Here is a 14,527-nt window from a genome sequence, read left to right as displayed (position 1 = left end):
TTATACTCCCCCCTGGATGGGTTGCTAGTCCAATCGCCAGGGTTATCCCCAGCATTACGGCCGGTACCCCATTTATACACACTTGGTGAGAGAGGCACCGTGAGAGTAAAGTTTCCTTCCCAAGAACACAACACATGTCCCCGGCCAGGACCCCCGTACCACTCTTGATCCGGAGTCGAGCGCACTAACCAGAGGCCACCCCGCCCTCCCTAACTCTAACTTAAGGGTCAGCCTTAATGGCAGTGATAAGAAAAAAGATTAACATACAAAGATTCATTGCGAGCAGTACCAATGGTCATTCCCTATCGGCAATGTTGAATTTTCAGAACATTTCCTTGCGAATTTGATACCACGTACATACCTCTTCTTTTTGTTTCCCCCGCAGCAAAGCGGCTTCTGTTTTCTTCCCTCCGTCGGCCTCAGTTGTCCCTGAGAGCAGCCGTTTGTCTGTCTCGCTCCGCTGCCAGAACTCCTTCTAACGGAGCCATGTTGCTTATCGTGAGCATCCATGATAGCCTTCAGTTCAGCCGCGCTCAGGTCACCAGCAGATCACGTTATCTCTAATTGCTCTGCCGAGCCTTTGTCTCTCGTGCAAGGTTTTCTTCCTGTTAATCAATAATTGGGGTTTCCTTTTACCAGTACTAATCACATACCTAACTATTTACGCAATACATAAGGAAGGAAAGACGAATTGCGCGCTGTCATTACTACCGACCAATTGGCTGTCTATGTATGTTATCAACACCTGTAATAGTTCACTGGTGTACCCGTCAGGTTCTGTTGCGGATAATTTTTTTTAGAACTCGTACACAAAGGCCCCGTCTCCAAACCCTTATGCAGCTGTGCTCTGTTTTGAATTCGTTACGAAACCTGGGTGGGTATACCTTTTTTACAGCTAAAACGTTATATAGTAGCTCTATGAAAAACCGCTAAATGTTAAGACCATTTGCTTAGAAATGCAAAGCGCAAAGAAAAAAACTGAAATCGTAGCACTTTTTTCACACAAACCAAGTTTTTTCAGGACACCACACTTCGTCTTCGAGCCTTTACTTTTTCTTTCAACAGCTTATGCACAGCGGCTCTCCTTCCTCTCTGTCCAATTCTGCTGCTCAAGGTGCATGCGCCCGCCTCTGCATTCATTTTACGTAAGAACATCACTTTCGACGTCACTGGTCCCTTGGACCTGCCACTGCATGCTGGGATCTTCCCCAGCATGAACTTCCACCACGAGTCGGCTGCCAGCGGCTTGTTCAATGACATTGTTGGGTGTGAGAAACACCAGTTCGTCCTCATGTTACTTGTGCTATTATTGCTTCCTATTTAGCAACCATACCAGAGCTTGGCAAACTGATGTTTGTAGCTGAAATCACCCCTAAAATTCAACGACAAAAGGGAGGAACCTAATTGCCTTCACGAAAGACGTAACTGCAGCCTCTAATTGACAGCAAAGGTATTCAATAAAAAGAACACAAATACGGTTGGTTTATACTCATCTATCAGTGCTTTATTGTGTAAGCAAGGTCATGACTTAAATATCTAAAGAATGATAGTCGTTTGTTTTTCTGACGTTAAATCAAAAGTGCAAACACAATAATACGGCACTAATTGCTTGTGAGAGACACCGTCTATCCTGTTTCAATCATTGGTTCCAATAGTCACCGCGCTAAAACATCTCTCTCTCTCTCTCTCTCTCTCTGTTGTTAAACACCCAACACCAGTCGCTAGTAGATCCTGTCATACACGTCGGGGACAGTTTAACCCATCAAACACTCAATAAAATTACGCAGTTTAACCATTTGTCCTCACCTGATCCACAGCAACTGTCATTTCTCTACTTTCTCAAGGCAGCATCTGTAAACTGGCCATCAGCTCTTGTTCCCTGACTTGTCCCCCTGCAGTCATGCCGTATCTCTTTCCGGTGTTACCTACATTACTTTCTTGGTGTTCCTCAGACGAAGTCTGGAGTAAAGAGCAAAACTCGTTTGGTGTGAAAATTCAGTGTCTCTGAACTAAAACTCCTTACTTTTCCAAAGACTGCAATCTTCCCTGAACCCCACCGTCTACATGACTTCGTCTAATAGACCATATTCGTATTGTCAGTATGTGACTGGAACTAGCTTGCAATGGAGGCTAATGCGGGGAATATATTTAAAAGTATTTGCATTTGAAAAGATCTCCCCGCATTAGCCTCCATTGCAAGCTAGTTACAGTCACATACTGACAATACGAATATGGTCTATAACAACGACCCATTTGTTTGACTAAGAGTGAATTAGAAAAGTGTTCTTCTGGTATGGGTGGGCCTCTCCAGCACAGTCACAAATGAGTTTTTTTAGAATAACCGTTCCCTCGAAAATTAGTTGTCATGTCTCTGAAAAATGTGGCAGAGGCAGTCAAACGTGACAAGGCTTCTCCTGATTGGTTAAAGTGACGGCCCTTTGTTATATTTTCGCGCGTAAGGTGTATCTAAAAGTAAGTCCATTTGAAAGTGTGCTGGGGCAAGACCGCAAATTGATAGAGAAACGCTCTTTACCTAATTCACTCTTGGTTGACTACCTTCACCAACCCTTGATGTCGTGCGTTTAACACAATGTAAGCTGTTTCCTTTCGGGACGGTGCCATTCTTCACGGAAACGGATATCCATTGTTTTTTACGCAAGAACACTCCAAAATGTACTGCATTATGTATTGGTGAAAGTATTCGATGACAAAACTTTAAATGAAGAAAAATTAATTAAAGGGAAAACTGGCTTCTGGAATAACCACAGAGTCGAGACAAACATTTTATTCTGGTCTTGTGATGTTATGGGCATCACTGCCCCCAATGACTCCCTCGAGGACATCCAAGTAGTTGAGAGAAACACACTAACACGTGAAATTATCAATCTATTTTGATTAAGTCAGAGGCATTTACCGATCCGCTCTTATCTGGTCCAGATTTATCAGAATTTTCCAACCTGCTCTATTCAAAGTACAGAACATGCGGGTACAACAACAACACGCAGTCAAAGTAGTTTTCCTTTTTATTTATTCAGATCTACAACCTTTTACGCAGGTCGCGTCCTGTTTTATTCAATCTTTGTCCAAACCTTTCGTCTCATATCACATCATCACAATGTCTATCATAGAAACTAATCAGAGGATAATTTCGAAACAACAATAACGAAAAGCAACGACATTTCCGGTCACGCAGCTCAGAATCTTACCTCGCTCAACCTGGCTCTTCCTGCTTCTTTTGTTGCTTTAATAAGAGCAGATACGTCCATGTTATCAAGCATTCCCTTGAGCTTCTCAGCCTGTTGGCTTATTCGGTCATAGAAAGCTCTGAGGTCTGCTTGATGACGTGCAAGCTGTGATGACACGTGAAGGGTTTGATCCTCAAGCTTGTCATACAATGTGCGAACACTGAAGTTCTCCAGTTCAAATCGTACACTTGGGGACTCAAATGAAGCGCCTTCTGGAGAACCACGAGGGCCCAGATCATACACATGATCATCAATACCTGTAGTAACCGAATGAACCAATAAACAGGGGTTTCAAGCCTTGCCATCCAGGATACTATAAATATGTAATTTCACTTTTTGCGATGGTGACTTGGGGATACTCGGCAAACTTTTTCCGAACATCCCCGAGTCACCATCGGAAAGATACACTTCTTAATTTGCCGGGGTTAACATTTACCGCTCGCCAAAAATGTGACACGAAGGCTCTTAGACTGAAATACGTGATCAGAATAGTAACGTCAAAAACAATTCAGCAAAGACGTAGTCTTTATGAACTTGTAACGAATGGAATAAGTATACAACATGAGGAGCACAAAAGGCTTCAGAAGTGTCACACTAATGAAATCAATCCATTCATACTGGTTGTTTTTCACTATCGTTTTTCGCTGCTCGCGGCAACAACTAAATCACATTGAGTAGTCCTAACAGGTGACATTTTCCCGTGGAGAGAAAAGTAACTGTTAAATTTTGACCTGGGAGTGTTGTTAAGTAACAGGTTTTTGGTAACTCAATTATAAAAGAATATTTTGTATTGCGAATAAACACTAATGCCTGGGTTTAACTCACCTGGAATGGGAACAACCGGGATGGGCGCTCCAAGGGCTGTATATTTGGGCCTAAGTGCTCGGATAGGATATCGCCCAATGCTCCTGGGACGCCAGATGATGACAGCGATGACAAGCATGATGACGCAGACCAACATGAAGATGGTCATGCCCCAGATAACTCCCCAGTCTGGCTTCAGACTCAGTGGCTGTTTTCCAAACAGAGAACAACTGAAGTGTTAAAACAACAACAACAGCAACGGTAATAACAATGCTAACCCAGAGGCTTTCAGCACAAATATAAATTATTATATTATTATTATTATTATTATTATTATATTATTATTATTATTATATGGCAAGCACTCCAATTGGCTGGGTTTTGGTCGGGATTTTACAGTACTGACCATTGTCATGAAAACGGTCCGTTTCCGTTTTCATGTAAAAGGTTACCGTTCAATGTTCGCTGATGGGAGCCGAAGATTACGATTATTCACCTCGTGGAAGTGTCCGATTGCTCAAAGAAACGATGCCATATAATAAACAACTTAATAACTTCACTTCCTCGGGATGGTATTGCGGAATATTATGGAGCTTAAGCATGCGCGTTTTTGAGACGCGGACGGGAACCGGATGAGAACATTTCGCGTGCCAGGACAATGGTGTCTCCTAGATTTTTATACTTATTATTTCTAATGGAGAAAAGATACTCTAGCAATGTAAATGTGGTTGTGTGAAGACAAGTTAAAAGGGAAAACAGCTAACTTCCGGTTGCCGTCCGCGTCTCAAAAACGGGCGTGCTTAACGAATCCGGGCCAATATTACCCAGCATGGCCCTCGCGCTCGGTTAGTAAGAGGTTAATATTTTCTTCTGTATTGAAGTCTCCCTTAACAATAGACCTTTTTACCGATACGGCGGCCATTTTGATTTCTATTGTTTCGAAAGACATTATGGGATGTATGTATTTGCCCCCTGGGCACCCATAGTAAGTAGTTGAAACAATAGAAATCAAAATGGCCTCCGTATCTGCAAAAAAGTCTATTACGACACACAAACTCACCAAACCGAGACTATTCAAAAAAAAAAAAAAATGAAGACATGTCTGAACATTAAAACCACTCAATGGTCACACATTTCGATTAGGCCTGCAATGTATTATCCCTGGAAACAAAACAGTCTCACACACCCTTACCTCGGAATTGGAAACACCAACTCTGCGAAAAGTATTTTCTGTAGCGGGCGCAACTGAAATATCGGAGCAACTGGTTCCCCGGTCCTTCATAGTTACAATAATTTCGACATCTGGATCAGCGTTGTCATAAAACACGAAAGTTCCATTTTGTGTAAAAACGTGTACGAAAGATGTCAGAGAATTATTGGAATCTTGAATCAGGGAGTGAAGCTGTCTAAAGTTGCCATAATCAAACTGATCGTTTGAGTTCAATAAATGATTCTTGCGGTAGCGTGGATAGTGACTCAAGCTTCGGTTTATTGGATTAATTTCAATCTTAAAGTACAGGGCCTGTTCGTACTCCAAGCAAATGATCGGGTTTGGGATTGTTAATCCAGACTGAGTGATTGTTGAGTTATCTGCGACAGCACGACGTTTTCTTCTACTGGGTTGAGCTTGGTTCTGTCCATCCAAAAGACCGACCACGTTGTCACGATTTTGCGGAATAAACGCACCAGAGCTACCAGCTGTTGTTGCCATGACTACGAACTGTGCACTGTGTGGTTTATTGTCATGATTACTAATACCCGACGATGAGGAAACGTTGAACGAAAACGAATTTCCCGAGAGGTCATAACAAGATAACGTTACTTGTCCGTCTGAATTCCTAGTTACATTGCATCGGGTCCTATTATTCTCACATTCCTCATCACACTCAGTGGAAAATTTACAAAGACAAACGCCGTAGTTCTGGTCAAATGATCCGTCAGTCGCGCTAGTTCGTTGGCATCGTTCTTTGCAAACTCCATCTTCTGCACTTGGATCAACACAAGTCGAGTCACTGGACCGGCGCACCTCACCACTGGCGCATCTATTTGCATCCTATGACAAAACAAAACCTTAAGCTCGTCTGAATACACTAAAATACTTAACAGCTAATCACACCGAAGTCGTTCAGCAAACTCAACACCAAAGCTAAATCCTTAAGCTAGATTTCAAGATGTTTTAATCATGGAAAGCTCTTAACTAATTGAAGCGAAGAAGTTGTAATGTTTATAAATATCAAATCTTGCCCTTAAAACTTTAAAAAACTAAACAAAGTTCACAAACCAAGGGTCTGCAGTCCAGGTCACTGTCTCCCTCTTCTCTTTCTCTCGATGACGGATCATCAAACACATAGCCTAACCTACATACGCATGCCCCATCTGATGATTGAAAAGATCGCGATTGGCCCAGACAAGTACACAATGTTTGTCCCTCTGATGACACAGAAGAACTGCCACAGGGCAGGCAGGCTCTCTGGTTCTCTAAATTGTTGAAGGTGTTTGCTGGACATGGGTAACAATCAGATTCCTTAGAGGCTCTGGTACGGTTGCCATAGGTACCAGGTGGACAGGGCTGTGCTTCGCCAACACGTGCTGGGCAGTATGCACCTTCAGGGCATTCGTTATCAAAGGGACCTTTCGTAGCAACTGGACAGAAGAAACCCGCGGGACACGGTGAGCAGAAGCGGCGTTCTGGGTCATTGCCATAATCTCCTGCTGGACACTCTTGGCAGTGTTTCTCATGGCTATCACGTAGACCGGAGGAGTTCAGAGCCTGGTACCCTAGCTTACAGGGCAGCTTTTGAGGGGCTTCAGGAGGACAGTAATTTGGATATTCGCAGCGAGAAGGCGTCTCAGATCCAGTGGGACAATAAGAACCACCTGGAGAGAGAAAATACAGCTGAAAAAAATTATTTTTCTTTTAAAACAGGGCGCAAAAAAAAAAGATCTATCGTTGACAGTTTCGACGACTATCATCCACCTTTGTCAAAACTAGCACTGTATTACCGGATGGTTTTGATAAAGGTGGCTCTCAGTCAACGCTAAATTACTTTCTTTGGGGTTATGTTAAAAGAACCAAAAAATTAATATATCGAACTTGCTGGCCTGGTGAACTTCTTCAAAAAAATGTCAATTGGCGGACAGCAGGGCCGTTGGCTCAAGCTGAAAGCAGGCTACTCTTTACAGGTAAATGACACTATACACAATATTGCTAGCTAGTGGTCAGGGGTCTTACTAAAATATGTCAACTTCTTTGGTCACACTCCCTTTCAGATCCTTTGAGTCTGTACTAAGCTGTACTGCAGAATTTACATGTACTCGGTACCTTGGTTGTAACTTAGTTCAAACGAAGGGCCATAGAAATTAAAAGGAGGACTTATTTTGTGGTGCGCGCTCTTCCGTGGGATTCATACGTAATTCAAAGTAGGATTGAGTTATAGCCAGTCTTGTTAAATCTACGAAGTCACACGTCCAACTCGATGACATAGATGTAATTTACAGCTACAATCCTCGTCAAAACTGTTGGGACAATACCCGCTTTCCCCCCTTCACCCATTACAATGTTGATTTTTCACGGTCCCCGAAATCAAGATCCGTTCATTGATCGCTCGCATGTTTCAACTTTGTCTGGGGGGAAGGGGGGCACGAAAAAGACAGGAAAAGTAGAACACGCGTTACTCATATAACGATGGAAGCATGTACAGTAAATTCTCTGCTGTCCCGAAGTCTTTTGACCCGGGTTGTAATGGACGTCATACCAAGCCACTAACCTGGACAAGGGTTTGGTTCACTTGTGTTACCAGGGCAATAAAAGCCTCCAGGACACAGCTGCTCCAAAGATGAACCAACTGGACAATACGTTGTTGACTTACAAGGTATCCCTTGGATGTTTATGGTATCGTTAGGACAATAATAACCACCAGGACACAATTCGCATTCCTCTCTACTCCCTGCTCCAGGTGTGACACGGCGGCGTCCAGCTCCACAGAGTGTAGGACCGAGCTGACGTGGACAAAAGTGACCAATGGGGCACTTGCTATTGTTATAATTGACCATGCCTGTCAGATTACACCAGTGACCTGCAGGACATGGGAAGCAGTCATCCAAGTCTTCACCGCCAGGGATGTCACGATATCTATGCAGAGGGCAGTCAATGGGTGCTTGCCCTCTAGGGCAGTACTTCCCTGGTGGACATTGTACACCATACGCTGTCCCTGCAAAACACATTTTTCATTTAAGATCAGACTTAAAGAGCTACGGTTTCCTATTGTGTAAAACCTCTCAAGTTACCATTTATGCAGAATTTCCCAGCAAAACAAGGGGTACAATCACTGATTTGTCCATAACCGCCTGTGTAATTCTTCATGGTGTTATCAGGGCATGGGATGGGTAACAAAGTTCCATTGGGGCAGTAGTACCCTTCTTGACAAGGTCCGGCCTCTACAGCATGCCAATAAGCTGTAAAACAAAAGAGAGTGAAAATACGAAGCAAACGTTAGTGACGAAACTCATCACTAACAACTTAAATTCCGAAGAAAACAGTCTAAACAAAGCTAGCTTGAATCTGTGGTACCATCTAGTCACGGACAACAGTTATGTCTTCCTGAAACAGCAAAATTGCCGTAAATGTTCTGTCCTTTCCCCAATCGACATTTCAATCTTAACTACAACATACTTACCATGCACGCAGAATTTCCCTGTGCGACAATTTGAGCAGTAACCATCCGAGTGATTGCCTGTCATATTGTCTGGACATGGACTGATGGCTATTGAGGCATCCACAGCATTCCAGACACCAGTAGGATTAGGGTCGGGACTTCGGCTCTTACAGTAATATCCTCCGTGACATGGCCCAACCACCTGCCCCAGGCGGCAATAAGATCCTGTAATACATGGCAAACACTGATCTGCGCTCGCTAAACCAGTCATGCTGTCATTAGTGTATGTACCGTTGGGACATGTAATGGGCGTTATGGTAGCAGCAGGGCAGTAGTGTCTGGGAGGGCACTTGATAGGATTAGATGTTTTGCTCTGGCAGTAATAACCAGCTGGGCACGGATCACAGCTGGCTTGTCCTGTATTTTTCTGGTTATACCCTATGACAAAAGATAAAAGGATTTCAGACCGACTATAAGTCATATCATATAGATATTTAACCTTGTCCAAAGCCATGTCTTGGCTGTGGATAAATCCTTGTTTGTGTTCAACAGTCCTTCTAGGCGCTTCCGATTGGCTTATAAACAGTGACATTCGCTATAGCTAGAACAAGCGCAATCCCTTTAACATTACTAAAAGAAATACAGCGGCTAAAGGAGCACGACAGATACGTCAAAATTGATAAGTTTATCGACAATCGATAGAACGCCCTTAAAATTTAGAATGAAATAAAAGAGACTGGATTGTTAACAAGGCCAAAATGAACTTGGAGACAAATTCACAAAAAATAAAGCAAAACACCGAGACAAAGATAAAAGGTTAAGATCCTAAGATCCTAACCCCAAGGGTCAATTTATCTACCAACCTACCTGGTTCACACTCTTTTGGATCTGCAGTTCCCTCAGGGCAATAATGTGCCCTAGGGCACAAAAATCCGAAGGGCGTGGATACATTAGCTCTGGATCCCTGGGGACAATAGTATCCAGGGGAACATGGCCCAGTCACGAATGAGTTACTGTATCCTTCACAATAGGAACCAGGAGAGCAATCTAGACATTCATCTTCAGAGCGAGCCCCCGTTGTGTTACGGAATGTCCCAGGGGGACAGCCAGTAGGTGAATTTGTCCCTAGTAAACAGTATTGTCCAGTGGGGCATGGGCCATTTTTGGGATACTCTGGTATGACATATGGTGTTGCGTTTGTTGCTTTCCCTTCGCAAAACCATCCAGCTGCACATGCGCCTGTAGGAACTGTCTGACCAGTGCCCTGTAAGTAAACAGTTGGTAAGTCTATGCGAACAGAGAGAATTCTGAAAATCAATTCTGACAAAGAAGCTTCCCACGTTAATATTAAAGCAGAATGTATAAGGAATCATAGTCCCCAAAAAGAGCGAAACAGTATTCACCAAAATTGAGGTTTCAATCTTTTTTCCAGGGAAAAAATTACAGCCCTTGTAAATCCCTCCACTTCACTCTTTTTAAACTCAGATGTACTTGAAAATTGTGAATCTATTCTAAATCTTTTTCGAGTTGGAGATGTGCGTGGCGATCATATTTACCTCACAGTAAGATCCGGAAGGACAGTCAGCACACATATCAACTGACGAGAGCCCGGTGCTATTGCCGTATGTTCCAGCTGGACATGGTACCCGTGTTCCATTTGGGCAGTAGTAACCAGCCTGGCAGGGTTCAGTCGATGACATGTTATGATATAGACACATGCTGCCGGCACCACACAAGACACAGCTTCCTTGTCCCTCGTTAGGTTGATAAGTTCCAGGTTCACAACCAAGGGCAGAAAAAGCTCCTGGAGGAAAGAGGAGAATCATAACAATTGAGGGCTCATCACAAGCAACTCACTAATCAACGTTTCCAATCTGTTATTAGAGCGAGTTTCAGGCCAGTGTCGTAAAACCAAAACTAAAGTAATTACTTTGGCCAATCAAAAAGGATGGAGACAATCCAGTAAACCAATAAAAACTCAAAGTAATTACACGTAGCCAACACAAGGCGCGGGAAAATGTGCACGCGCGAGCTACGATTGGTTTTGGTTTCACTTCTGATTGGTTGAAAAAATGGCACGGGAACTTTGAACCAATCACTAAGTGAAGTAATGCAAAATCAAAGCAATTCGTTAATTACTTTCGACACTCAATAGAAAACCGCGGTTAACACCCCATTTAAGAAGATCCACAATTTACCACCAAACCATGCAGCAAGCCCATATATAATTTAAAGGAGAACTGAAGGCCAAAATCAGCAATTTATTCACGACAAGCATCAGTTAAAACACTGCTTCTATATGGGGCGCTCTCGCATGTCTTCCCCATATCATACGTCATAAGCTGCAAAAATGTCCGTTGACTCCTCCATTGTGATTCCCAAAATCGAAATAAAAACACTTTTCTATAGGTGGAAAAACGATAGATTATTGTGCGTGGTCTACAGCGAAAATAAAAAAATGCTTATTTTTTTGCCTTCAGTTCCCCTTCAAGGGACAGAGAAATTTCCATCCACGGAGTAGCTCAATAAGAATGTACTTAGGATGGTAATGGTCACAAATCCGCTCCAACCAACGCGTCGTTCAACTCACTGGCCAACAGTTCACTAACAATTGACAGACGGTCCACAAACTGTCGGTCAACTGTGGACCAATGGATCAGTCATGATTACGTTTCCAATTTTTATGACAATTGTAGTTTGAGTAATACTACACTCATCAAGTATCTTATAATGACATATAATGACAACTGTAGTTTGAGTAATATTACACTCATCAAGTATCTTCTAGAGTGGTGCACATCACGTTATTTCTGCAATGGAACTTTATTTAAGTGTCTAGTCGTTCTAGCGCTGGAGCACTAATTGGGAGCACTGTAAACTGAAATCAACAAATTAACGCAAATCAAATCAAATGCTGGTTTTTGAGGGGAGGGGAAAACTGGAGTACCCGGAGAAAATCCTCTCGGTGCAAACTCAATCCACATATGACGCCAAGTCTGGGAATCGAACCCAGGCCACATTCCTGGGAGCCGAGTGCTCTCACCACTGCGTCATCATCCCTGCTCCCCTAAAGTGACTATAAAACCCAGTCTATTTATATATCTTATCTTGACAAAGTAGTCATTCATAACAGGTCCTTGATTTTCGCAAGTCAATCATGTTTAAACTCACCAGCGAGGCAAAAAAAGCCCTTTGGACAAATGTACCCCACAGACGGGTGTGTAGGGGTTGGAGTACTTGAGCCTCCCGTACAGATGAACCCAGCAAAGCAAGGGGGAGCAGTGCCATTCAAAGTACCAGAACCATTGCAATATCGTCCTCTTGGGCAGGGGACACACTGTGACTTGTTTGAAATGCGCCCCTCATTGTGGAATGTTCCGGATGGGCAAGGCTCTGGATCGGATCCACTGGGACAGAAATATCCAGGAGGACACGCATCGTTCAAGTAAGGGAATCGGAAGTTCACATAATCTTTGTTGTTTTGGGCGAGCAAATCTTTCTCTGGTGCAGGTAACTTGGACCCAAAAGTGCAGTAGTATCCACCATAACAGGAACCAGAAGGACTTGTTAAGCCCTCTCTATCACAAAACCTTCCTCTTGGGCAATCAGAGCAATTACCAATGTCCACCAAACCCAACCTGTCGTTAAAGGTACCTAAGATCAAAGAGAAACAGTTTAATAATCCTCCAGTCAATACACATTGCTGAGCAGGTGAAGTTTTATGAACGATTTTTCCACAACTTACAACTATCGGTTTAGAATGGTCACTTGTCATAACTCTCAAAATGATCACGAGATACCAATGCATATTAGCCTTTGCTGAGCCTGAATAACTAAGCCTAAAGGATGACTATCATTTTTTCATTCATAAGCAAATGTTGAACACACGTACCGTAAGTATAACAAAGTTTGGACATAATCTTCACTTAAAACAAAGACGACGAAAACAAAATCACTCGATAATTACATAATTATTACGAGAATCTTAGATCTAAAAGGGAGACAAGAATTACAACTTGTTTTTAGAAACAATAGCGTTACATTCAAAACTTAAAGAAGTGCATCTAAACTCCTAAATGTTTTAAATCTTTTCAAAAAGTACTTCATTTTCTTTTTAATACATCTGCACAAAATTTTTGATTTGATAAAATCGTCGATCTTTTGTGACTTTCTAGTAGTGAAAATACGGAAAAAAAAAAGTTTCATGACAGAGCTACTGCGAGGTCTGGGTCTTTTGTTCGTTTGCTGTCGCAAACTTTTGTTAATTATACAAAATCCTTTGAAAAGAACAATGCAAAGCAGTTTATGACGTCAAATAAAGAAATGCTCGTAACTGTACGGTTTTTGACCATAAATCGCGAACTCTGTAGAAATATGTAAAGAAACTTACGTGCTGGACATGGGAACATGCGATAGTCACCAGTGCCAGCTGGACAGTAATGGCCAAAGGGACACAAAGAAGCATTCACCACGGCTGCATTTGTGGCATCACAGTAATGACCTTTTGGACAAGTCTCGCAGGAGTTCTTGCCACTCTCGTGTTGGAAGGTTCCACTTTCACACCTTACTGGCTGTGATGTTCCCCTTTTGCAGAAATGACCTGGCGCACACAGATACTCGTCTGGTGTTGCTGTGCTTTGACCACCTGGACAGTAAAACCCTGCATCACATAGGTCTGAGGGAGCTGCATTTCCTGTACCAGCGCAGTAGCTGGCGGGGGTACAGTCTCTACAATTCCCAGGGTTGGTGTTCCTTGAGGTATTTGAGAATTTCCCTGCAGGGCAAGGAATTGGGATTCCAGTTCCAGTTGGACAGTAATGTCCCACTGGACAGTCGAACTGGTCAGGCACTGTAGAACTGTCATTGCAGTAATATCCCTCTGTGCAATTGCCTTGTGGTGCAGCCATTGCCGCATGTGGACAGAATTGACCAAGTTTACACGGTAGAGGAAGATAAGAACCTTGAGGACAATAGTGACCTGCTGGACAAATATCACCTGGGGAAACAAAATCACTTTCATTCAAACAATGATCATCAAGTGATCAATACTGTACAGCAATTGCTCCTTTTTTTAACAAGCATTCAAAGTGAAGACGTTTTTATCTACAATGATAATGATAATGATAATGATAATAATAATAGCAACAACAACAATTGTACAAGGGTAACATAACCAATTTATCACATTATTTTATCTAATATACAACCCTCTCCTCAAATCTTGTATTTTTGCTGAGAGAGGAAAAATAGAGTATATGTATCCTAATAAATCGAACTTGGGAGACATTGTTGGAAGATGAGTGCTAGCTACTGTCTGCCAAGTACACAATTTGCTTAACTTCATTCTTGTCCAAAGGTCTATTAGAAAGTTGGTACTGCACCTGTAGTCTTGTTCCAAGCTGGGCAGACACATTCAAATGATGTATAACAACTATCAGCAGGGCTTGTTGCATGATCATAATTCGCCACACCAATATCTCCAGGGCGCTTGGACCATGACCCACCAAAGCAGTAAAATCCTTCATCGCACAGTCCATTTGGCCAAATCCGCCCAAAGCCTTCACAGTACTTCCCTGGATCACACAGTTTGCAAGCAGATTCATTTGTTTGGCCAGTGACATTGTTGTAAGTGCCCGGTCTGCAAGGGTGTTGTGTGGCAAATTCTGTGCCACTTGGGCAGAAATGTCCCCTTGGACAGAAAGATGGGGTAACTGTGGTGCCATTGCAGTATTTACCTGAAAATAAAAGTCAACCAAAAATATGACCATACTGCAGGGCAAAGATATTTCACGCAGAGGTTAATGTTGCCATAGTGCAGGGTTT

General features: G+C 42.7%; 1 protein-coding gene across 2 annotated transcripts in view; it reads right to left on the bottom strand.

The window, feature by feature from the left end:
* The window catches only part of LOC137983626 (uncharacterized), a 110,693-nt gene that overhangs the window by 35,313 nt on the left and 60,853 nt on the right, over positions 1-14,527 (bottom strand). The window contains exons 56-68 of one of the 2 annotated variants that reach the window (XM_068830774.1): positions 14,086-14,439; positions 13,095-13,700; positions 11,876-12,358; positions 10,261-10,508; positions 9,572-9,968; positions 8,726-9,142; positions 8,337-8,504; positions 7,817-8,260; positions 6,331-6,926; positions 5,242-6,102; positions 4,071-4,257; positions 3,207-3,502; positions 1,807-1,959 (exon numbers count right to left, since the gene is read on the bottom strand). In XM_068830774.1, coding sequence (XP_068686875.1) covers positions 1,840-1,959; positions 3,207-3,502; positions 4,071-4,257; positions 5,242-6,102; positions 6,331-6,926; positions 7,817-8,260; positions 8,337-8,504; positions 8,726-9,142; positions 9,572-9,968; positions 10,261-10,508; positions 11,876-12,358; positions 13,095-13,700; positions 14,086-14,439 — 5,177 coding nt within the window. In that variant the 3' untranslated portion in view covers positions 1,807-1,839. Of the gene's footprint in view, positions 1-902; positions 915-1,806; positions 1,960-3,206; positions 3,503-4,070; positions 4,258-5,241; positions 6,103-6,330; positions 6,927-7,816; positions 8,261-8,336; positions 8,505-8,725; positions 9,143-9,571; positions 9,969-10,260; positions 10,509-11,875; positions 12,359-13,094; positions 13,701-14,085; positions 14,440-14,527 lie in introns of those variants that run through there. The other variant, XM_068830775.1, reaches the window with a different exon arrangement.

Source organism: Montipora foliosa, chromosome 13 (genome assembly GCF_036669935.1).
Source record: "Montipora foliosa isolate CH-2021 chromosome 13, ASM3666993v2, whole genome shotgun sequence".
In the NCBI taxonomy this organism is placed as follows: domain Eukaryota; kingdom Metazoa; phylum Cnidaria; class Anthozoa; order Scleractinia; family Acroporidae; genus Montipora; species Montipora foliosa.
Note: the sequence above shows the minus strand (reverse complement) of the source record. Positions and strands in the feature narration are given on the sequence as shown.